Source organism: Dasypus novemcinctus, chromosome 23 (assembly GCF_030445035.2).
Source record: "Dasypus novemcinctus isolate mDasNov1 chromosome 23, mDasNov1.1.hap2, whole genome shotgun sequence".
Taxonomy (NCBI): domain Eukaryota; kingdom Metazoa; phylum Chordata; class Mammalia; order Cingulata; family Dasypodidae; genus Dasypus; species Dasypus novemcinctus.
The window spans coordinates 69,544,783-69,570,612 of NC_080695.1; the positions used below are offsets into that span (position 1 = coordinate 69,544,783).

Sequence of the window (25,830 nt, forward strand, 5' to 3'; positions counted from 1 at the left end):
CCCCATGTCCGGGAAAGGATGGTTTGTGATCTGAATTTCCAACTAGACTCCAACTTCAGGTGGGCAGGAGCCGCGCGTGGGGCGAGAGAATTGGCGTCATGGAATAAGCCCAGTTTTGCTGGTGGGGGAGGCTACCGAGTTCACGTGTCGGTGTGGGTGTGGACAAGCCAAGAACGGAATTCCATTTGCCAGGACTTCCCGCTGGGTGGCCTGGCTTGGCCTGGCCCCGGCTGCCTTCCAGCGGTCTGGACGGGCGGCTTCTTACCGAGTTCAGCGCTCCGAGCGCCGCCTCGACGCAGCCTCCCCGCCGGGTGCCACCACCTGCCCCGCTGTACTCAGGCGGAAGCCGGGGCCCGCCGCGACCGTGCGCCCCGGCCCGCCGACCACCACGCCCAGCGCCGCGCGCCGGGCCCGTCGCCCTTGACAACGCGACGCAAGGTCACGGAGTCCTCCCCCACTCCAGGCTCGACTCGCCCCGCGCGGGGACCCCGCCCCTCCCACGCCGCGGAGGGCCCCCCCATTGCCGGCCGCCGGGCACGCGACCACCGCCCGCGCAGGCAGCGGGCCAGGCAGCCCGGCGCACGCGCGTGACGTCACCGCGCCGCGCCCCGAGGAGGGCCGGCCCCGCCCCCGCCCCGCGTGGCTGCGCGCGGCGCTCGGACAGGACGGACATGGCGCGCGAGCTGCGGGCGCTGCTGCTCTGGGGCCGCCGCCTGCGGCCTCCGTTGCGGGCCCCGGCGCCAGCGGCTGCCGTGGGAGGTGAGGGCGGCCGGGCCGGGAGGGGGTGGCGGGGGCGAGCGGCGTCCGCTCGGGCTCCGAGCTGGGTGCCTCGCGTGCGAGAGGCGCGTGGTGACGCCACCCGCGGCGCGGGGCTGGCGAGGTGCCGGGGGGAGCCACGCGGAGCGCGGGGGCCAGGGGCTGATGGAACCCGTCAGCCGGGCGGGTCGGGGCCGCCCTGGGGTTCCTTCCCGAAGCCGCGCGGCTGCGCCCCCTGCCCTGACCCTGCCGCGCCTCCCAGAAGGGGCTTCCCACCCGCGGCACGAATGGCCGCCGTCTCTGGCCTTCTGAAGCTTACGGTCTGGTCGGGAGAGTCGGGCAGCAAACCAACAGGCGAAGTCATTTTGGAGAGTAAGGGGCACCTCCTTTACTAGGGCGATCGCTTAAGCCCCCGCAACTCTGCTTTTATTTCTCCCCTGCAAGTCGTTTTATATGCGAGTCGTGCATAAGCCAATCATTCATTCGCCCGTTCAACAAATGTTTGCGTACTCTGTGCCCAGCACGGATTCAGATTCTGGGGATACGACGCTAAACAGAACCAACAAAGATCACTCCAGGCTTTGGTGAAACTAGTGGACGCCGGCTTGTTGGCCGCTGTAGCCTCAGGGATTGGCAGGTGCTCAGTTAATGTTGAAAGCAAAAGACACACCGTGTTCTCACAGTCTCTGTTTTCCCATTTCCCACCCAGGAACCGGTAACCACGTCTAATCCTTCCTTCCAAGTTTTGCACACTCAGTTACACATTATAAATAAGCAGATGAGTATAGCTTATCATGTAAAAAGACCCTAACCACATGCGATGGTCTGCAGATTTAATTTTAAAGTTCCTAGCCTGCCTTATACGTCTTTACATGTCAGTCGCTGTATAGTATTCTGTAAGATGGGTGGACATATTCTCAGTCACTAAATAGTATACTATGATGGATGTAATAAAAGTTTATTTCTGTCTTTTTGTAATCTCAGTGCAGCATAGCATGGGCGAATACTTACTTCTCTGTGCACATATGATTTTTCTTTAGAATTCCAGAATTAGAGTTTTTGGACTGTCGTTTTCAAGAGCCTATGCATTTTTTTTTTTCCTCCCCCCTCCCCCCTTGGTGGCTCTGGGAACCCATCCTGGGACCTTCCAGAGTGAGCGAGAGGCAACCATTCTCTTGCACCACCTCAGGTCCCTAGTTTGCTATGTCTCATATCATCTGTTCTCTGTGTCTCTTTTGTTGCGTCATCTTGCTATATCAGCTCTCCGTGTGGGCTGCAACACTCCTGGGCCATCTGCCCTCCTGTGCAGAGCTGCACTCCTTGCACCAGGGGTACCCCTATGCAGGCGACACTCCTTGCGCATGAAGCACTCCACATGGGCCACCTTGCCCCACGGGCCAGGAGGCCCTGGGTATCGAACCCTGAACTTCTTATATGATAGGTGGTAGCTCTATCAGTTGAACCATATCCACTTCCCGGCATTTTTTTTTTTTTTTACGATTTATTTTATTTCTCTCCCCCTCCCCTCTTTATCTGCTCTCTCTGTCCGTTCGTTGTGTGTTCTTCTGTGTCCACTTGCATTCTTGTCAGCAGCATCGGCAATTTGTGTCTCTCTTGTTGCATCATCTTGCTATGTCACCTCTCTGTGTGTGCAGTGCCACTCCTGGACAACCTGCGCCTTTTTTTTTTTTTTTTTTCACATGGCCAGCTCTCCTTGCAGGGCACACTCCTTGCGCGTGGAGCTCCCCTGTGCGGGGGACACCCCTGCGTGACATGGCACTCCTTGCGCGTGGCAGCACTGCACGTGGGCCAGCTCATCACACGGGTCAGGAGGCCCTAGGTTTGAACCCTGGACCCTCCATATGGTAGGTAGATGCTTTTATCAGTTGAGCCACGTCTGCTTCCCTCTTCCCTGCATTTTTATATGCTAGATGATGTTGCCAAGTTGCTCTCCAAAAAGATTTTTGCCAGTTAATATTCCCACAAGCAAGAAATGAGACTGCCTGTTTCATGGCATCTTCTCCAACACCGGATATTATGTTGTTTTTACCCCTGGAGTGATGTTTTAGGAATGATACCTTGTTTAATTTACATTTACACGGTCACTGTGGGAGTAAAATGTTTTCCATTTGTTTAATGTTCATTTGCATATCTTCTCTGAATTCATCTTAATATCATTTACATTTACCTGAGTTTTTAATTTTAATGTTTTTTATTTAAACCATAATTTTTTTTCTTACAACTGTGCATTAACAGACAAATATGAGTTTTACTGGCTTCTTTATTACTATTACTTGTTGTTGTTTTTTTTAAGGGTATATTTTATTTATTCCCCCCCCATTTTCTGCCCTCTGTGTCCATTTGCTGTGTGTTCTGTGTCCACTTGCATTCTTGTTATGCGGCACTGGGAAACTGTCACTTTTTTGTTGTTATTGCGTCATCTTGCTGCATTAGCTCTCCGCTCTCCGTGTTTGCTGTGCCACTCCTGGATGGGCTGCACTTTTTTGTGTGGTGCATCTCTCTTTGCGGGCACGCTCCTTGTGCATGGGGCACCCCTACACGGGGGATACCTCTGCGTGGCACGGCACTCCTTGCACGCAGCAGCACTGCGCATGGGCCAGCTCACCACACAGCCTAGGAGACCCTGGGTACCAAATCCTGGACTTTCTATATGGTAGGTGGACGCTCTATCAGTTGAGCCACAACTGCTTTCCTATTACTCTTACTTGTATCCAACATCTGTTTTTTTGTATTTATTTTCTGTTTTCCCCTGTGTCAGTTTTACAGGGTGAGTCTGCAGGTTGTAAATCTTCTAATCCCTACCATGTCTACAAAGCTTTTTTTTTTTTTTTTAAAGATTTATTTTTATTTATTTAATTCCCCTCTCCTCCCCCGGTTGTCTGTTTTCTGTGTGTTTTTGCTGCGTCTTGTTTCTTTGTCCGCTTCTGTTGTCGTCAGCGGCATGGGAAGTGTGGGCGGCGCCATTCCTCGGCAGGCTGCGCCCTCCTTCGCGCTGGGCGGCTCTCCTTACAGGGCGCACTCCTTGCGCGTGGGGCTCCCCTACGCGGGGGACACCCCTGCGTGGCAGGGCACTCCTTGCACGCATCAGCACTGCGCATGGGCCAGCTCCACACGGGTCAAGGAGGCCCGGGGCTTGAACCACGGGCCTCCCATGTGGTAGATGGACGCCCTAACCACTGGGCCAAAGTCCGTTTCCCTCTACAAAGCTTTTTATTTTGCCCTCAAACTTGAAGAGTACTTTGGCTAGGTATTAAATTCTAGGTCAAGATAATTTTCCTTAAAAAAACAATGCTCTGTTGTCTTCTAGCACCATTGTTACAGATGAACAGTCATATCAGTTTGATTCTTGTTCCTTTGTAGCTAACCTGTTTTATTCTCTATAGGTTAAGATTTTTTCTTTTTATCCTTCATGTCCTAAGATATTCCCACTGTGTGTGTGTGTAGCTTTGGTTTTTTGGGTAACTCATTCTTTGTACCATATGGTGTCACTTCCATTTTGAATACATGTCAATTGTCAGCATAGGGACATTTCCTCTCTATTTTTTTATCTCTTTTCCTCCGTTTCCTCTGTCCTCTCCTTCTGCAATTTCTGTTGCAGGGGTTTTCAAGTAGCTTTGCCATCCAGGGGACATTTGGCCATATCTGGAGTGGGTTTTGGTTGGTGGGGGAAAAGGAGATGCTTCTGGCGTCCGTGGATAGAGACCAGGGATGCTCCTGAGCGTCCTCCAGTGCGAAGGCTCAAATTGTTTCTTGTTCTTGATTTGTAGATACCATATTTTTTTTGTGCTTTTGAGAATGTTAGACTTGTTCGCCCTAATGGTTTTTGTCGTTGTTAGCGTTGGTCTTGATTGAATTTGGTGTCTCTCTCACACAGTACCGTAAGAAGTTTTCTTCTCGTTGGGTTTCTTTTTTGTGTCCCCATCTTTGTATTTCTGGTTCCCTCTGGTGAAAGTTATTTCTGTCCCTGGTGGTGGGTGAGAGGCAACACCAGATGGGCTCTGGGTGGGTGTCCTAACGGTGGTTCTGGGTGTGGGGCTCCTCTCCACTGCCCAGAGGTCAGGAGCTCTCTGGGCGCACCCGTCTGCCCCCCACCCTCACTGGGTGAGTCCAGCTGTGGCAGTTGCTGTTGACAGGCCCTCGGCCAAGCGAGGGAGGAGCTGACCTTGGTGCTCCTCCCAGCTGTTCCTGGTGCTGGCCTCAGTGGGTCAGATGCCCCAGGGCCCCCACATGCATACCTTTGGTGTAGACTTGGGGACCCTGCAAGTCCAGCCTCCCAGCTGTCTCCTTCTACACCTGTCTTGGGCCATGGTTCCCTGTATATCTCATCATAGCTTTATATCTTTCTAGGATTCCTCAAAGTTTCTGGTCTACTGATGACACTGTTGTCTTCCAGTACTTTTGTGCATTCTTTTTTGTCGATATCTTTTTTTTCTTTTTAGGGACAGGGAAGGCAGATGCAGTGTCCCATCATCACCACTGCGCTTGGATCTCCATTTTCACATTAAAACTAGAAATAATAGATTTTGCTAGTGATTTTTTTTCTGGAGCCATGTATCTTTACATTTCTTTTGATCGCATGTAAATAAAAGTTTTCTGAAGTGTATATGAATGAATTGGCATGACGTTTCCGTTACTCAGTTTCTCTTAGGAAATGACCTGGAATAGTCCTTGACTTGTTCTCACAACATTCCTTTGCTTGACTCAAGTACCGACCCTGTACTTGGAAGGCTTCTGTCTTGCACATGCCCTTGTCATTGTCACCTGTGTGGAGGTGTGAAGGAATTGTTTAGATGGCTTGAATCATGGGTGAATTTAGCCTAGAAAACATGTCTTATGCAGTGGGTACAATGAGGGGTGGGTGTGCGTTTTGAAAGAATTCACCCACATTTCAGAAATTCTCCTGTCTCTTTCTCTTTTCTGGGCAAGTGTTGCCAAATTTTAGCATGTGCTTGGCTTCCCATTTGGAAATCGGGTTTCTAACGAGTCCTTTGAGTGTTCTGGAAAGGTTAAGCATAGCCAGGGAAGACCATCCAGAGCTTCCAGAAGGAGGCGGCTGTGCGGGCCCCTGGGTGCCTGTTGGTGGGGACAGGTTCCGTTGCTCCTGAAACCCCTGTGGGGCCGTCGTCCCCCGTGTGCCCAGCGCCTTACCCTCAACCCGCTGACCTGGCACCCCGCCCGGTCGCTCTTGCCCTTACCATCTGTCTGCCTTTGTTTTTCCCCCTTAAATCCACCACCGTGGGATTTTTGTCATCTTTGTTCATTACTCAGCTCGTTCAACAGACATTTCGAATGCCCTCTGGGACTTCAGAGGTGACTGCTGTGAGTGTACCGACCTTGTTGGGGTGGTGGCTAGTGGCTAGTGGGAGCACGCGGCTGTGGGGCGTGGAGCCAGTTGATGGCTCGGGGCAGTTCCCCAGGACAGGAGGGATGGGCCGCGGCGCTGAGCAGACTGCAGGGGCCAGACTGCAGGGGACAGTGGCAGGGGGTGAACGAGCTGGTCAAGAGTAGAGGGAGGGAGCCCCCCTCTCCCCTGCCGGGTGGTAACGGTGTGTAGGGCCCATGTGCTCCCGTAATGCTCAGGAGAGCCACGGGGCAAGGCTGCTCGTGCATCTTAAGTTGATGGGTAGTTGGCAACCCACAGACGCAAGCCGCGTTTCTTCCTTGGTAAAGCGCCATCCGTCAGGAGGGGGAGTCAGGATATCAGAATGGGGGTGAGCTGGAAAATCTGATGTTAGTAACTTTGAGGTTCAAAGCCATCAGCCTTTTCACTAGTGCTCCCAGTATCACAGGTAAGTGATTTGCCACTAGACCAATGCAAAGACCACCTCCCCAAAAAGAGATGCGCGGGGTCAGAGAGTTGACTCTGGACACTCAGCAGCAGGCTCTGGACCTTCGGAAGCAAATGCGACTGGGCCGTAAGCAGTGGGCTGCCGTGCCGTGTCACATCACGGGCCAGGTGCCTGCTGTGGCCCTGTTCCTTAATCATGTGTCTTATTTTCATGGTGGGAATTGTCAGAACATGAGGTGGCTGTGCTCCAGAGACTGCCTTTTCTCTTCTCAGTAAGCTGAAACCTTTTGCTGGAATTTTCTGCCTTGGGAGGTGGGGGTGAGATGGGGGTCTGTTGCCCATTCCAGCAGGGCTTGAAGGGTGAGGTGTGGGCTCAGGTCCCTCACAGGTTGTCAGATCTTCCAGAAAGAAGCACATCTGGCTCCGGCTTCCTGTTGAGCAGTGCATTCTGCTGTTGGTTTATGTTGCTTCCCTCCCTGGCTTTCACATGCTCTGAGCCTGTGCTGTTCAGTTTCCACTCCTGAACCCCTCACGCTGAGCCTTCGCGCGAGCTCAGGTGGGTCTTCCCAGGTCCTTTTTTGGAAATGGCGGCCAGATGGGGCCTCTCAGTGGAACAGCTGACACCGCCCTGCAGTTCAGGTTCAGAATCCTTGAACGCTTAGACCCTAAATGACACACCAGCCATGGCCACCTGTGTCAGCCACGGCACGGGGGTCGAGGGCCACACACCCACCAAGCAGGTGGAGGAGGAGGTGTGGCTCAGCCCCCCGGGAGGCACCAGGTGGGCTTCTGGCAGCGCGAGGCCTGGCCGGGACTAGCGACGGGTTATCTGAGCTGGCTGCGGAGCAAACCAACCGAGATCTTACTTGTTAGTGGCTGCCTGATTGCCCAGAACTAAGGCCAGAAGTCAGGTATCGGCGTGGCTTGCTGTCCCTGGCACAGAGGGAATGTGGCCTGAGGGACGGATGGGGGAGTCAAGTTCATGAGAAAGCTGCCCGGAAAACTAACATTTCTTACCCACCCCAAGATGTGGATAAATCCTGGGCAATTTCAGCAAGGCAAGCAGCTGATTTCAGTAAAGGAGACAATCTTGACAGGTAAGTCGTGCTTGTTGGCTGGTCTCACAGCACAGCACCAGCTTTGGAAGCTTTTAAATGAATGAAAATGTATCCAGTTTATAATCAAGTGAAGTGCTTTCTAAGCCAGAGAATGTTCTTGGCTTACATTTTTGGTGGCCTAAGTGCAGCCAGCTGGAAGTTTTCTTAAACACCATCCTACTCAGTCTTGATGTGGAAGCCTTGCCTTTTAATAGCGACCTGCTGCTTGCTTAGTCCATAGGGAGACTTCCCTCTAGTGCTGCAGCATTTACTGAAGATACATTTCAGGAGGTTTACTTCTGGGGTGGCTTGTTATTTCTGCCAAAGCCACTTGAAATTAGAGACCATGAAAGCAGTAACATGGAGAACTGTGTCTACTTGGGGCATTATCTGCACCTGCTTTTTTAATTTTTTTTATTTTTTATTAGAGAAGTTGTAGGTTTATGGAAAGTAGAGGGGCCCCGTATCCCCCACCCCCTTTCCCAATGAACACTTTCCTCTTGTTTTTTAATCAGGTGAGTTCCTGTAGATGAGGTAAATCGAGAGCTGGTGAGTCACTAGTGTAAATCATTTTAAAAGAATGGCTCAGGTATCTAGTGACCATATATATTCAGGAAAGGTGATTGGCATATAAAAAATTAATTTTGAGATAGCCAAAAAAAATACTATAATAAAGAGTTAGAAGGTTATACAGCAGTAACAGTAAGAACAAAGTAGAAGTGCGTGGCTCTAATGTACTGGAAATGTCAGGTAGGCTGCCAGCAGGAAAGCACGGGGCCATTTTCCTTCCGAGGCACCAACACCTTATCCAGCACTTGTCTGGGAATGGAATACCTAAAGAGATTTTCTGTGACGCTTTTAAAGTAGTAAAATGTTGGGTTTTAACCGTTTTGGTTACAAGTCTAGATTTTGGTTACAAGGCTAGATGGAACAAAACAGCATTTCTAGAGTGACTGTTTTCTGGGTCATTAAGAGGAAGGTGGCTTTACTGCCTTCTGCTGTCATGTCGTGGAAACCCCTTTATGTGTAAGGACTCTGTGCTCTGTGGCCTTTTCTGGAAGAACTTTTGGTCCCTGTAGCAGTTTGATATGGTTATGAATTCTAAAAATAGATATTGGATTATGTTTGTAATAAGGTCTGTACCTGGACATGATTGAGTTATGAATGGGGCTTTGATTGGGCCACGTCAGTAGGGTGTTGAGTCCCCACCCCTTGGATGGGGACTCACAGATAAAAGGCATGGCAAAGGACAGAGTTGAGGGTTTCTGATGTTAGGGTTCTGATGTTGGAGTTTGATGCTGAAGCCTTAAGCTGGAGCCCCAGGGAGTAAGCTCACAGAGGAAAGAGAAGCCAGCCCCAGGAAGAGAGGAACCCTGAGCCCAGAAAGAAGCAAGCCCTGGGAAGAGAGGAACCTTGAACCCAGAGAGAAGCAAGACCCTGGAAGGGAGGAACCCAGGAAGCCTGACCCTCACAGTCATCGGCAGCCATCTTGCTCCAACATGTGAAAATAGACTTTGGTGAGGGAAGTAAGTTGTGCTTTATGGCTTGGTAACTATAAGCTCCTACCCCAAATAAATACCCTTTATAACAGCCAGCAGGTTTCTGGCATTTTGTATCAGCACCCCTTTGGCTGATTAACAGTCCCTTTCTGCAGCCTCCGTGGAGCTGTCCCCTCCAGCTCGCCTGGTTTCCAGGTGTGTTCAGAGCCTAGGTGAGCAGGCTCGTCAGTGTCACCTTTTCAGAGGAGGATCTGTTGGGCCGGGGCTGGTCTTCTGAAGGAAAGCAGGGTGTGCCGGCTTCCTTCGTGGGTGTTGACCTGCCGTGGGGCTCCCCTTCTCAGGGGCTTTGGCTACATTTCTGTATTCACAGGGTGAATGTTTCTTGATAAATGAAGTCAGTAGAGCGCAGTCAAGAATGAGTAGAACAGGCTGTTTGAAACAATAAGGCTTAAGAAGAGTGGAAATGTTCGAGTGCCGGAGGCAAGGACCTAGAAATTTTGAGGGGAATGCAAATCTTTATTTGATACCCAAAAAAGGAGAAAATAGAAGAACTTTCTATCTAGAATATTGCCATGCTAAAAACAAATTCTGAACTGAAATAATTACAGAACTTAAGAAACAAAATGCTTGGTGAAGTACCAATGTGAAAAGCTAACGTGTGGCATCCAGTGAAAATGGAGAGAAAAATGAAACTGTCCAAGTTGACTTTCTGAAAAGTCAGTGTAGTAATTGGGGTGGAGGGGAGGGTCCCTGGGGAAAAAAGCTAGAGGCTACATTCCAAAGAATTATAGTTTTTCCAGCATAGTTTTTCTACTTTGTGGATGAACATTCTGTTTTACTGACTGGGAAGTACTTTTAGTTTCCAGAATATTACACTTATAAGCAAACTGATGGTTAACTTTATGGAACCTGAAGCTTTAAACTTGGAAAGGTTCAGGCTGAAATATTCATTAGATGAGTGAAGTCTAAGCTTTGCCCATGAACCTACAGTAAAGAAATGCATTTTGCATCATGCCCTGCTCTATAGGTGTAAGTATGTGTACGTAGTTAGCTGAAAAAATTTTGTGCGTGCTTTCATGTGATGCATTGTTAGTTTTCTTTTCTTTCTTTCTTTTTTTTTTTAGTTCTGATTTAACCTGCTAAATTGATTTCATAACCAGGGGTCATTGATTTTGACCTGTGGAATGAAAATCACTTTGTTCTTCTCAGAATATTAACTACTTGTTTGCTATTCACTATGTTTCTTGCCCAAGTATTTCAGGTAGGAGAAAGTAAAGACATGCAACAAAGTTTTAACTTACTGGTATATCTCCTTAGTGTACAGCAGTATCCGTTCATTAAACCCGATGTTTATTGTACACCTACTGTACGCCAGGCACTGTTCTGGGTGCTGTAGGGAGACCGTGGGGAACAAAACAGACAAAAATCCTGGCCCCCGCTGGGGTGAGGGTGGCGTGGGGGCAGACACAGTCAAGTGCAGTGCCATGCAGCGTTTTGTGCGGTAAGGATGCCGGAGGGGAGGGGAGGGTTTCTGATACAGATAAGGACGGTAAGGGCTCCCCAAAGTGGGGACAGCAGAGCCTGCGGAGGGGAGGAGGCTTCCAAGAGAGGCACCAGTGCCACACCCCAAGGCAGGAGGGGTGGGCATGTGGGGTGGGCAGGCGCTGTGCCGCTGACGTCCACGTGTGTTCAGACTTCCTAACAGGTTTTGGGGACGGCCGAGGTACCGAGTTGGAGGTCATGCTGATACAAAAGAGCTTTCCACGTTTTTCCTGAGGGAAGGTAGTATTTTGCTAAACAAACTGGTCCAGTGACAGCTCTCCTTGCCCCCAACTCTCCCGGTGCCGCCCTCTCTCAGGACAGGCCCCTGCAGTGGTGGCGTCCTCACACGTGTGGCCCCTCAGCGGAGAAGAGAAAACCCAACTGTTAATAAAAATGCGGGTCTTCTGCACCTGGCCTTTTCCACTTGCTCTTTTCCGGGCGCGTTTCTGTCAGCACAGAGAGCTCTAATGTTTCCTCGGATGGATGTGCTGTAATTTATTAAACCACTTTCCAAGTGATGGACATTCGGGTTGTTTCCAAACTTAAAAATTATAGACAGTTCCTCATATCTTCACCAGTGCTAGAATAACATTTTATTTTATTTTATTTTTTTAAGATTTTATTATTTATTTCTCTCCCTTTCCTCCCCCCCTCCAGTTGTCTGCTCTCTGTGTCCATTCATTGTTCTTCTGTGACCACTTCTGTTGTTGTCAGCGGCACCGGGAATCTGTGTTTCTTTTTGTTGTGTCATCTTGTGTCATCTCTGTGTGTGCAGCACCATTCTTGGGCAGGCTGCACTTTCTTTTGCGTTGGGCAGCTCTCCTTACAGGGTGCACTCCTTGCACGTGGGGCTCCCCTACACGGGGGACACCCCAGCGTGGCAGGGCACTCCTTGCTCGCATCAGCACTGTGCATGGGACAGCTCCACACGGGTCAAGGAGGCCTGGGGTTTGAACTGCGGGCCTCCCGTGTGGTAGGCGGACGCCCTATCCATTGGGCCGCTTTCCTAGAATAACATTTTAAATCTCTGTCACTCTGGTAGTGAAAATGCTACCTTGTTTTCAAGTGGATTTCTTTTGTTATGACTGTGGTAAACATCTTTTTATGTGATTCCAAGCCATTGGTATTGCTTTTTTTGTGGATGGCCATTTTCCTCTTGGGCTTGACCTTTTTTGTATTGATTCATAAGTGATCATGGTAGAGTAAGGAAACCAGCTGTTCTGTGCTTCAGGTTTTTTTCCTTAGCATGTTGTTTCCCTCTAGGCTTTATTTAATTTTTATGTGGTCCTTCCATTTATGTCTTCTTGGGTTTATGTATCTTATTTAGAAAGGGTTTCCTCACTCTGAAATCATTAAAAAATATCTCAAGATGTTTATCATCATTAGTCATCAGGTAGGTAAGTGCAGACCAACCTACAGAATGCCACTTCACACCCACTAGGGCGCTAGTGTCAGAAGACAGTAAGTGTTGGCGAGGATGTGGAAAAAGCCTCCTACATTGCTGGTGGAAATACAGCATGGTGCAGCTGCTGTAGAGAATTGTCTGATAATTCCCCAGAAGGTTAATCATAGAATTACCAGATGACCCAGCAGTTCCTCTCCCAGGTTTATACCCAAAAGAAATGAAAACAGACATCTACATGGAACCTTGTCCGAGTCTTCAGAGCAGCAGCATGGTTATTATTTTTAGTAGACGATCTGCCTACTTTATTGAAAGTCATATGAAGGGGCCCCAGGATCTCATTTGTTTCTGATGTCACACATGTATTTCATATAGGTAATCTTTTTAGTCCTCTCTTAATGTACTTGTTGTTTTCCCATGAAAATGAAGGCTTTTCTTCATTAAGAGGCTCTCTTTGACATATCTTCTCTCTGCAATTTTTAAAATTGTCTCTGAAGCCATTTTCTGGGCTTGTAATATATCAAGGCCACTTATCTGCAGCTACTTTAGAAGCAGTATCATTTAAAAAGAAAAGATTTATTTATTTCTCTCCCCTTCCCCCCGCCCCAGTTGTCTGTTCTTGTGTCTATTTGCTGCTTCTTTTTCTTTGCTTCTGTTGTTGTCAGCGGCATGGGAATCTGTGTCTCTTTTTTTTTTTTTTTTTTTTATAATTTTTTTAAATTATTTTTTATTTATTTAATTCCCCTCCCCTCCCCCGGTTGTCTGTTTTCTGTGTCTTTTTGCTGCGTCTTGTTTCTTTGTCCGCTTCTGTTGTCGTCAGCGGCATGGGAAGTGTGGGCGGCGCCATTCCTCGGCAGGCTGCTCCCTCCTTTGCGCTGGGCGGCTCTCCTTATGGGTGCACTCCTTGCACGTGGGGCTCCCCCACGCGGGGGACACCCCTGCGTGGCGCGGCACTCCTTGCGCGCATCAGCACTGCGCATGGGCCAGCTCCACACGGGTCAAGGAGGCCCGGGGCTTGAACCACGGGCCTCCCATGTGGTAGACGGACGCCCTAACCACTGGGCCAAAGTCCGTTTCCCATCTGTGTCTCTTTTTGTTGCATCATCTTGTTGTGTCAGCTCTCCATATGTGCGGCGCCATTCCTGGGCAGGCTGCACTTTCTTTCGTGCTGGGCGGCTCTCCTTACGGGGTGCACTCCTTGCGCATGGGGCTACCCTATGCGGGGGACACCCCTGCGTGGCACGGCACTCCTTGTGCGTATCAGCGCTGCGCATGGGCTAGCTGCACACGGTCAAGGAGGCCCAGGGTTTGAACCGTGGACCTCCCATGTGGTAGACGGACACCCTAACCACTGGGCCAAGTCTGAGAAGCAGTATCATTGATCCATGTTCTCTCTCAAAGACTTTTTTTCCTAGTCACAGAAATACTTCTACTACTCTGTGTTCTAGTTATTGCATAATCAGGAAACATCTTGAAAAGGGAAGGAAGCATCCCCTTTTTAGGCAATTATTTTAGAAATATCCTACATGATGCTATTTTATTACTGAAATCAAAGGCTGAGTTTTGCCCCTTAGTGACTGGACACCCCCAACTTTCTTTTCTTAAAAAAGAAAACAAAAACCACCCAGCTGAAAAGCAATTCCTTCGTTTCACTAGGTAAAGTGAATTGATCCTTTATGAAACACTAGCAAATGAGTAAACCAAATGTGTCAGCTGGCTGCGTCCCCTCCTCTCCTCCTGGCCTTCTTTTCAGTGTTCTGCTAGGCAGGCAGCACTCAGGAGTCAGGGCGGCTGCAGAAGCGGTCACCGTTCAAAGGCAGAGGGAAGCAGTAGCGGGTGCCGTCAGAGGAGCCCGGGCCCAGCAGCAGTATTTTTACTAGCAACAAAGTGGAAACAACCCCGATGTCCATCACCTGATGAAAGGATAAACAAAATGTAGTACGGTGGTACCTCGGCATGCACTGTTAATTGGATCCGGCAGTCTTGATGAGTCCCAAACAGGTTTTTCCCATAAGGAATAATGTAAATAAATTTAATACATTCTTAAACCAAAGACAGTGCAGGGAAGCGGACTTGGCCCAGTGGTTAGGGAGTCCGCCTAAGTCCAGAGTTCAAACCCCAGGCCTCCTTGACCTGTGTGGAGCTGGCCCGTGTGCAGTGCTGATGCGCACAAGGAGTGCTGTGCCATGCAGGGGTGTCCCCGCGTAGGGGAGCCCCACATGCAAGGAGTGCGCCCCGTAAGGAGAGCCGCCCAGCGCGAAAGAAAGTGCAGCCTGCCCAGGAATCGTGCCACACACACGAAGAGCTGACACAGCAAGATGACAGAACAAAAAGAAAACACAGATTCCTGTGCCGCTGATAAAGATAGAAGCGGTCACAGAAGAACACACAGCGAATGGCACAGAAAGCAGACAACTGGGAGGGGTGAAGGGGAGAGAAATAAAGAATAAATCTTAAAAAAAGACTGCACATTTTTTAAGGAAACGTAAAAAGGTAGGGTTGTATATCATTACATGAGAAATAAACCTAAAAATTAATAAATACTTTGATTAAATAAAATGAAAGCTTCACGTCACCTGTCCTGAAAAGAGCCCCTGGCCTATGGTGGGAGGAGAGTGGCGAGGAGGAGAGTCGCCTGGAGCGCGGCTTGACGGAGTGTCCCCTCCCGTAGAACATCGGGCACTTGCACTTCAGGTGTTCTTTCCCATTTCTGCTTGTTTTCAACCTGCACCTCCGGTTCTGACACACTCTTTGTCACCTTCACTAAAAACTTACCCAGTGAGGACCGCTTCTGTCTTCTTTCCAGAATTCCTCGAGAGTGTGAAATTGTTTGGCGTTCAATAAATTTGCATTTCTGCTTGTCAGAGCTTTGTCCGATGTTACTTCTCCACAAAGTTTTGAACGTCTGCCCATTTTGCACACATTTCTTTTATCAAGGAACTGGGGACACGCTCCCTTATCGCCTCCTCGCCTGAAGAACTCCTAGCACCTCTTGCTGCTGCTCCTCCTGTAGTTCCTGCAGCTCCTCCCTGCCGAGCTCTTCACCGTGTCCCACTAACTGCTCAGCAGCAGCAGCGACCTCCAGACCCATGGATTGGCCCAGAGACCCCGCATCCTGCCCAGCTGCACCTCCGCACCTGCAGGCTCGGGGTCAGCCTTGGACCCTTGGAAGTCGCTGAGTCACAGCTTCTGGCCACAGATTCTTCCGTGAGGAATTCATTGTCCTTTAAGAGACTTCATTCCAGGCCTTATCAGTAAGGCTAAGGCAGTGCAGGACACTGAAAACTGGGGGTCAGAGGCGATCTCAAGGCACCTCTGGAAAAGCACCTTGGTGCACAGAAGTTTGAAATGTCCTGCTGGTCCCTGGGCTGATGAGCGGCGTAGAGTTGGGGGACAGGAAGCTTACAGCAATGAAGCTCAGCTCCTCCAGTAAGCCTGGAGGGTGGGCAGGTGTGTTGTCCAAAAGTAAGAGAGCCTTCAGAGGCAAATCTTTCTCCAGCAAATATTGTTTCACTGAGGGACCAAGCACTTCATTTATCCACTTGGTGAAAAATTGCCTCGTGACCAAGCTTTGCTATTCACCCTCCCCATCACAGGGAGTTTGCTTTTTATGACATTATACTTCTTGAGAACTCGGGGTTTTGAGTATGGTAGACCAGTAGATGGATGGAGGCTTGAGTTTCAAGTCCCCATTAGCAATCCCATACAATAATAGAGGGCGCCTGTCCTTCATTGCTTTGTGTCCTTCTCTTCGTGACGTAGGTTCTACTTGGCAAACTCCTATCTCATCACGGTTAAAAACTTGGTGAATAAAACCCTCGGCCTCTACGTAGTCTTGAAATTCACTGACAAATTCATTAGCAGCCTTTTTATTAGCACTTGCTGCCTCCTTATGCCTCATGACACTACAGATGCCGGTCCTCTTTTTAAAATTACCAAACCAGCCATGGCTGGACTTCAGAACTTCAGTACTCTCATCACTTGGTTCTGGTTTATTTTTCAAAAGATAGGCATGCAACACTTGCTTTTTCACATGTCATGGCTTCTGATACACTGATGTCTGCTAACTGATTCTTGCTTACCCAAATTAATAACAGGCTTTTCAGCTTCCTTGAGTGTTTGGGAATGCTGCTCTGTTACTGCTTTAACTCCTTTTGCAACATCAGCCTTTTTTATCGTTTTTTTAATTTTTTTAATTTTTAAGATTTATTATTTACCTCCCTCCCCGCCCCGTTGTTTGCTCTCTCTGCCCATTTGCTGTGCATTCTTCTATGTCTGCTTGTGTTCTATTTAGGCAGCACTGTGAACCAATCCTGGGACATTCTGGAGGGGGGGTACACAGTCTCTTGCACCACATCAGCTCCCTGGTCTGCTGCATCTCTTATTGTCTCTCGTCTGTCTCTTTGTTGTGTTATCTTGCTGCGCCAGCCCTCTGCTCAGGCCAGCACACCACGTGGGCCAGCTCACCTTCACCAGGAGGTCCTGGGAACTGAACCCTGGACCTCCCACATAGTAAACAGGAGCCCAGTCACTTGAGCCACATCTGCTTCCCGCTTCTTTTTTCTTGATGGGGGTGGAGACTTGTTCTAGGCATACCGTATTTCCTAGGAATTTTATTAATGTGAATACTGCTCTCATGTTTACTATTATTTCTTTTTTTTTTCCTCAATGGTGGTGCAAACTAATTCTCTTTTCTGCTCAGCATTTTCCTATGACCCGTGATGAGAAAAAAAAAACAAAAACGTAGAAATACACATAATGACCACAATGGGATGTGCACAGGGCAAGAACTACCATGTAACTAACCCATGACTCTTTGTTTCGGCTGGAGAGGGTAGTGAGTCACAAGGCAGCTGACGCCAAGTTCTAGCTTGCATGTCTAGTACCAAACAAATGACAAGTACCAGGACAAAGTTTTTGTGTCAGAATGTGTTGAGTACCAAATTCAATGAGTTTCAAAGCAGTCGAGTACCAAGGCATGACTGGATATCCATGCAGTGGAACATCATTCACTCAGGAAGAGGAACAAGATTCTGAAAAAGCATGCCACAACGTGGGTGAACCTTGAAACCATGTTAAGTGAAAAGTCAGATACAAAGGGTGCCATGGCATAGTCCATCTGTGTGAAGTGTTCAGAACAGGCAAATCTGTGGAGACAGAAAGTAGATTGGTGGTTGCCAGGAGCTAGGGAAAGGGGAATGGGAAGTGACTGCTAATGAGTACGGGGTTTCTTTTTGGGGTGATAAAAACGTTCTGGAATTAGCAGTGATGATAGTGCTGCACAACTCTAAATACACTAAAAGCATTGAATTGTACATTTTAAATGGGTGAGTTGTATGGTATGTGGATTATGTCTCAAGCTGTTTTTTAAAAATATCTCTTATATTTTCTTCCAGGACTTTTAGCTTTTATTTACTTTCATGGTCCATCTGGAATTTGTTTTGATTTAATAAGTGAGGGAGGAAATCTAATTCTAAAGCAGTAACTTTGTATTAATGTGCCCTAATATTTTATAATGATAGTACCGCCCCATTCTTGTTCACAATTTCCTTGGCTCTTTGTGCATCTTTATTTTTCCATATGAACTTTTGAATAAGCTTGAAGAGTTACAGAAAGATAATCCCATTTGGGTTTTCATTGGGATCATGTTAAAATTATACTCTAGCTTAGAGAGAATTGACAGCTTTAAATATTTCCTATTTAAGCACGTTTCCCCACGCTTTTCATATTCTTTTGTAAATCTGTTTTATGTCCCTTAGTAAATTTTTTAACAATATTTTTTGTAACTTGGTTGTTTCCGTAAATAGGTTATTGATATACATAGGACAAAAGTCAAGGGACACAAAAGTGCTTACAGTGGGAGCAGCTCACTATCCCCCTCCTGCCCTCGGGCCCCAGTTGCCCTCCGAGAGGCCCCCTCCTCCCTTAGCCTGTGTCTTGGGTCTCCTTGGAGAAAGAGGATTGCATAGAGGAAGACATAGAGGAAGCAGCCGTGGCTCAAGCCATTGGGCGCCTCCCTCCCACATGGGAAGTCCGGGTTCAGTTCCTGGTACTTCCAAAAAAAAAAAAAACGACAAGCACACAATGAGCAGACATGGAGCAGACAGAAAGTGCAAACAGCAGGTGGGGTGGGGTGGGGTGGGGGTAATTCAAAATAAGTCTTTAAAAAAAGAATGGATATATGTATACATGTGCGCACACACTGCTATGTTTGCGTATTAAACATCATGGTAGTGTATGCCGACCATTGTTTTGTGTCTGTTTTTTCCTTTTGATATATTTTAGAAATAATTCAAGGAAGCGGATGTGGCTCAAGTGATTGGGCTCCTATCTACCATATCAGAGGCCCAGGATTCGATACCTGGGGCTTCCTGGTGCAGGCAAGCTGGCCCATGCAGAGTGCTGCCTCATGAGGGAGTGCCAGCCCACATGGAGTGCTGACCCATGTGGAGAGCTGGCACAGCAAGATGATGCAACAAAAAGACACAGAAGAGGTACAGTAAGAGACGCAGCAGACCAGGAAGCTGAGGTGGCGCAAGAGAATGAGCGCCTTTCCCCCACTCCAGAAGGTCCCAGGATCGGTTCCCACAACTGCCTAATGAGAAGACAAGGAGACACAGAAGAATGCACAGCGAATGGACACAGAGTAGACGACGGGGGTAGAAATAAATAAATCTAAAAAAAAAAAAATTCTGCATTAGATACGTATTTGATTTACTAATCTTCTCTTGACGAGCACTTTAGGTTAAAATATGGTGTCCCAAACACCGTTGCTATGACTGTCCTTGACCCTTCAATTTATTGAGGTATATCATTCATATATGAACATATATAAACAATATGTGTACCATGAAAGTTGTGAATGTACAAGACAAACATGCATAGCATCATAGAGGGCTCCCATATATCGCCCCACTACCGATACCTTGCATTGCTGTGAAATATTTGTAACAGATTTTGAAAGCGCATTGTCAGAGTTATGTTGCATACCTCCATATGGACAAAGTATAGTCCATATTTTGCACTGGTGTATATTTTTCCTTCATCCCGTTTATCTAAAGTATATTATCAGCGGCATTTGGTATAATCAGAGTTGTGCACTCATCGCTTCGGTATTAGAGCAATTCCATTCTTTTCACACGAATGGAATCGTATGGCCTGTGACCCTTTGTATCTTACTACTTTCACTTCACATGGTTTCAAGGTTCATCCATGTTGAACTATCAAAAAAAAAAAAAAGGCAAACCACTCTCAAGCTTTATGTTAGCGTTACTAATTATAGATCCTACGATGTGTGTTTGCCATTTCTTTTCCAAACATTTACAATCAACTTTTTACCAATTCTATAAATTAAACCTCGCTTTCCATTCTCTAACCACATTCCCTGCTCTGGTGACTTATTTATTTATTTCTCTCCCTTCCCCCCGCCCCCGGTTGTCTGTTCTCTTTGTCTATTTGCTACATGTTCTTCTTTGTCCGCTTCTATTGTTGTCAGCAGCACGGGAATCTGTGTCTCTTTTTGTTGCATCATCTTGTGTCAGCTCTCCGTGTGTGCGGAGCTATTCCTGGGCAGGCTGCACTTTCTTTCGTGCTGGGTGGCTCTCCTTACGGGGCACACTCCTTGTGCGTGGGGCTCCCCTATGTGGGGGATACCCCTGCGTGGCACGGCACTCCTTGTGCGCTTCAGCACTGCGCACGGGCCAGCTCCACATGGGTCAAGGAGGCCCGGGGTTTGAACCGTGGACCTCCCATGTGGTAGACGGACGCCCTAACCACTGGGCCAAGTCCACTTCCCATGGTAACTTATATTCTAGCTGTTAAATCTGAGTTTGCTTATGATATTCAGTTCATAGTAAAATCATATCATTTTTGTCCTTTTGTGCCTGGTTTGCTTCAACATAATGTGCTCCAGGTTCATCCATGTTGTCACATGCTTCTCGACTTCATTTCTTCTTACAGCTGAATAATATTCCATTGTGTGTATCTACCAGTTTGTTTATCCACAGTTCAGCTGATGGACACCTGGATGGTTTCCATCTTTTCGGCAATTGTGGATAATCTTCTTAACATTGGTGTGCAGATTCTGTTTTTGTCACTGTTCTCAGTTCTTCTGGATGGATGCCTAGTAGCGGTAATTGAGATGATCACGTGTTTTTCTTCCTTCGATTTGTTAATGTGGTGTATTACGTTAATTGATCTTATGTTGAACCACCCCTCCGTGCCAGGAATAAAGCCCACTTGATCGTGGTGTATAATTCCTTTGATATGCTGTTGGATTCAGTTTTCAAATATTTTCTTGAGAATTTGCTTTTTTGTTCATTAGGAAGATTGATCTGTAATTTTCTTTTCTTGTGTCTTTATCTGGTTTTGGTGTTAGGGTCATGTTGGCTTCATAAAATGTGTTTGGTGATTTTCCCTTCTCTTCAGTTTTTTGTAAATGTTTAAACAGGATTGGTGCTAATTCTTCTCAAAATGTTTGGTAAAATTCACCTGTGACGCCATCTGGTCTTGGACTTCTCTTAGTTGGGAGGTTTTGTTTGTTTGTTTGTTTGTTTGTTTTTTTAAGGTCCTGGGGCTGGGGAGTGAACCTGGGACCTTGTATGTAAGAAGCCAGTGCTCAGCCACTGAGCCATAGCAACTCCCTTTTGGGAGGTTTTTGGTGACTGATTCAATCTCTTCGCTTATGATTGGTTTGTTCATTTCTTGTTGCATCAGTGTAGGTCATTTGTACATTTCTAGGAATTTGTCCATTTTATCTAGGTTGTCTAGTTTGTATGTTGGTATACAGTGTCTCATAATATCCTCTTATAATCCTTTTTATTTCTATGGGGTTGTTCGTAACTTTCCCCCTTTTATTTCTGATTTTATTTAATTGTATCTTGTTTTTTCTTTGTTTGTCTAGCTAAGTGTTTGTCCATTTTATTGATTTTCTTAAAGAACCAGGTTTTGGTTTTGTTGATTTTCTCTGTTGTTTAGTTTCTCAATTCCATTTTTTTTCTGCTCTAATCTTTGTTATTTTTTTCTTTCTGCTTGCTTTGGGATTGGTTTGCTGTTCTTTTTCTAGTTTATCGAGTTGTTCAGTTAGATCTTTGATTTTAGCTCCTTTTTTTTTTTTTAAGGTTTATTATTTGTTTATTCCCCCTTTCCCCCTGCTGTTCTGTGCTTACTGTGTTCTGTGTCCATTCACTGTGTGCTTTCTGTGTCTTTTCATCTTCTCTGTCTCAGCACTGCCTTTGTTGTATCCCCTAAGTTTTGATAAATTGTGTTCTCATTTTCTTTTGTCTCGAGATATCTACCAGTTTTTCTGGCAATTTCTCCTTTGACCCATTGAGAGTTTAGGAGTGTGTTGTTTAGCTTCCATCTATTTGCAGTTTTCCCCTTTTCCCACCTATTAATGATTTCCAGCTTCATTCTGGCCCAATATGAGGCCTATTGTGAAGAAAGATCCATAATCACTTGAGAAGAATGTATAACCTGCTGATTTGGGGTGCAGTGTTCTGTATATGTCTGTCAGGTCCAGCTTGTTTATCATATTGTTGAAGTTCTCTGTTTCTGTCTAGTTCTATCTATTGATGTGAGTGGCATGTTGACGTCTCCAACTGTTTTTGTAGAGATGTCTTTCTCCCTTTAATTTTGCCATAGTTTGCCTCATGCATTTTGGGGCATCCTGGTTAGGTGCATAGATATTTATAACTATTATTCTTTCCTGGTGTATTGTACCTTTTAATGGCCTTCTGCATCTCTCATCACTTGTTTTTTGCAATTAAAGTCTGTTTCATCTGACACCGTTATAGCTACCCCTACTCTCTTTTGGTTACTATTTGTGTGAACTATCTTTCTCTGCCCGTTCACTTTCAGTTTTTTTGCATCCTTGGGTCTAAGGTGAGTCTTCTGCAGACAGTGTATGGAGGCTCATATTTTCTTATCCATTCTGTCAGCCTGTGTCTTTCAACTGGGGAGTTTAATCCATTAACATTCAGTATTATTATTGTAAAGGCATTATTTCAAATATTTTCTCCTTTGGCTTTCATATATCATAACTTATTTATTTATTTTTTTTTTTTAACTTATTTATTTTGTCCATCTTTTTACCCTTTCAGTTATCTTTTTTTAGTTTTTTAAATTTTATTGAATTATATCATTCAGACATGAACATACATACAGTTATCCTTTCTGATAGCCTTTTACATTCTTCTCCAAGCCTCTGTCCCTTCTCTTTCCTTTTCTGTCTGCAGAACTCCCTTTAGTGGTTACAGCAGAGCTGGATTCATATTTACGAACTTTTTTAGTTTCTGTTTATCTGTGAATATTTTAAACTCCTTCATATTCGAAGGACAGTTTTGCCAGATAAAAAATTCTTGGTTGACAGTTTTTCTCTTTCAGTTCCTTAATTATACCATACCACTGCCTTTTCGCTTCCATGATTTCTGAAGAGAAATCCTCGCTAAGTCTTTTTGACAAGCTCTTGTATGTAATGTTTCACTTCTCCCTTGCTCCTTTCAGAATTTTCCCTTTATCTTTGGCATTTTGCATTCCAAATATTATGTGTCTTGGGTAGGTCTATTTGGGTTTATTCTAATTGGAGTCTGCTGTGCTTCCTAGACACATGTGTTCATGTATTTCATGAGAGCTGGGAAAATTTGGGGCCATTATTTCCTCAAATTCTCTTTCTGCCCCTTTTCCCTTCTCTTCTCCTTCTGGAACTCCCATAACGTGTATGTTGGTGTGCTTCGTGCTGCCGTTCAACTCCATGAGCCCCTGCTCAACTTTTTCCATTCTTTTCTCTCCTTTATTTTCTCTCTTCAGTTTCATTTGTTCTGTCCTCTACTGCTGCTGCTTCCATGATTTCAAATCTGCTGTGTGCCTCTATTGTACTTTTAATCTCCCTTATTGTGTCTTTCATTCCCATATGCTCCGTTGTTTTTCTATCCAGAATTTCACCCAGTGTCTTAATATCTTTTTATTTATCTTGTCAGGTTGTCCTTCAACTCCATGATTTGACTTAGGGTATCTATATATACCTCATTGATTAGTTGTTTCAAGTCCTGTGTCTCTTTCAGAGCTTTGATTTGTTCCATTGACTGAGTCATCTCTCCCTTTTCTTTGTATGTCTTGTCATTTTCTGCTGATGTTTAGGCATCTGCTTCTGAGGCTGAGTTTGCTCTGATGTTCAGTTTCTCTCTCTTGCCTAGGGATTTAGTGTTAAAGCTGTGTGCTACCACTGTTCTTTGATTATTAATGAAGTCAGGCATCTTTTTTCTGTTGTTTATTGGCCACATGTTTCCTTGTCTGTGAAATACTTCTCAGGTCTTTGGCTCCATTTTTTCCTTTTTCTGGATTAGTTGTCTTCTTACTGCTTATTTGTTTTTGTATGCATTTATGTAATCCTTTGTTCAATTAATATGTATTATAACTTTATATTCTCTAAGTTTGTGAGTCATCATTTCATTCTTTGTCTTTTGATGAATAGAAGTTCTTAATTTTAATGAAGTCAAATTTGTCAGTCTTTATCTTTGTGGCTTACCCCAAAGGATAGACAAAAATCAGGCCCACTGCCTGTTTTTGCAGCTAAAGTTGAGTTGGAATGTAGCCACACCCCATCATTTCCATATTGCGAAGGAGTGCTTTCCTGCTGATGGGGCAGAGTTGAGAAGTTGCAAGTTGCAACAGAGACCTCATGGTCTGCAAAACCTGAAATATTTACTGTCTGACCCTTTCCAGAAACATTTTGCCAACCTTTGGTTTACCCAGAGGTCAGGAAGATCATTTATATTTTCTTATAAAACTTTTCCCTGATGCATTTCTACCAAACAGGGATGTGAGCTGCTTCTCTGAAGCTTTATTCTTTTTCTCCTTGCTGTTAAACTTTACAGGACATCCTTTTCTAGATTAGATTAGAACAGAGAATAGATAGATGGTTTAACCCTGTGTTTATGATCTCTCTAAGATCTATATTTTTCATCTACTTTGACTTTGGGCGGATTCAAATAGGTCTTCAATTGGCCACCATCTCTGAACTTGGAACAAGTGTTTTGTTAATGAACTTGGACTGTGCTTAGCTTTTAAAACCTCATATGAACTAGTTCTGAATTAACCTTACATTAATGGGAACCTCTAGCCACACTTGCAAAATTGTTTCAATTCCATCAGTCATTTTTCTTTATCTTCTATTGATTGATGATTGTCAGTATCACAGCATGACACTTTTCCTCGTCAGATGATTTATCTCATGTGCACTTAGAATGTTTGTCATATTCTTGCAGTTTTCATTTTTAAAAAATTATTGCCTTGTTTCCATGTAATTGTAACCTCTTTGTTGAACACTTCCACTGCTTATGTATCATAGTCAATAATCTAAACTAAACACAAAGGAAGAAGATATTTTAGAAAAGAGAGTTGTGAACTGTCAACCCACAGGCTAATTCTGGTCTGTAACTGAGTCTTGTTTGGCTCAGATATATTTAAAAATAAATTGCAAGCATTTAATATTGGGAGATTTTTTTTCATTAGTATTTGAGTTTCTTTTTTTTTTTTTGCAAAACTAAAGGTTTTGAGTGTCTTTGCCTTTATTTCACAGTGTTTGCCTTGAATTAGAGTGTTTAGTTCACTAACATAAAATGCAATTATTGATGTAATTGGATATATCTCTACTGTTTTATTGTTAGTCTTTGTTCTCTTTCATTTTATCCCTCTGTTCTTCTCATCTTGCCTTTTGGATCAAGTCAATTTTTTAAAAAAACTTTTAATTTAGTGCTTTTTAAGCTATACTTGATTGCATTCTTTTTATTTTGAAATAATTTCAAAGTTACAGGACACACAATACAAACCCATACAGAGAACTCCAGCACAGCCCCACATCCCCCAGATCCCCCAATTTTAACATTTTGCTACCTTTGATCGATCTACCTTATCTATCTAATCTATTTCTCTAATCTATCTCTATCTCTCTATCATCCCCTACTTGAGCTTTCTGAATATTTGAATGGTTAGGTGCATAAATGTGACTGTGATTTCTTCTTTGTAGATTGCCCCTTTTGTTAATAAATAGTCTCTTATAACAGCTTTTGACTTAAAGCCTATTTTGTCCGATATTAGTATAGCTACCTCACCTCTTTTTTGGTTACTATTTGTGTGGAATATCTTTTTCCAGCCTTTTACTTTCAACCTCTTTTTGTCTTTGGGTCAAAGGTGAGTTTCTTATAAACAGGATATAGTTGGCTCATGCTTTTTTATCCACTTTTTATCCATTCTGCCAACCTGTGTCTTTTTTTTTTTTTTTTAGGAGGTATAGGGGATTTAACCTGGGACCTCATACATTGGAAGCAGGCACTCAGCCACTGAGCTACACCTGTTCCCCCAACCTGTGTCTTTTTGATTGATGAGTTTAATCCATTAACATATATTGTTGTTATTTTTAAGGCGATACTTTAGCCACTTTGTCTTTTGGTTTTTATGTGTCATATCTTTTTGTGTGTGTGTGTGTGTGTCTTTTCCTTTATTGACTCTCCTTTTATCTATAGTTGATCTTTTGTGATGTATTTGACTGGTCCTTTTCTCATTTCTGTTTCTATTGTGGTTATCCTGGGTTTTGTATTACACAACCTACATCTGTTACCAACTGATTTGAAAAGGTACTGTGTTAGTTAGCCAAAGGGGTACTGATGCAAAATACCAGAAATTGGTTGGTTTTTTAAAAGGGTATTTATTTGGGGTAGGAGCTTACAG

The 25,830-nt window shown here is 45.4% G+C and overlaps 1 protein-coding gene across 1 annotated transcript in view; it reads left to right on the forward strand.

Annotated features, from left to right (window-relative positions):
• Positions 1-635: 635 nt before the first annotated feature.
• TRAP1 (TNF receptor associated protein 1) overlaps positions 636-25,830 on the forward strand; it is a 64,178-nt gene continuing 38,983 nt past the window's right edge. Inside the window, exon 1 of the mRNA XM_058286561.2 lies at positions 636-759. Coding sequence (XP_058142544.1) covers positions 672-759 — 88 coding nt within the window. The 5' untranslated portion in view covers positions 636-671. The remainder of the gene's footprint in view (positions 760-25,830) is intronic.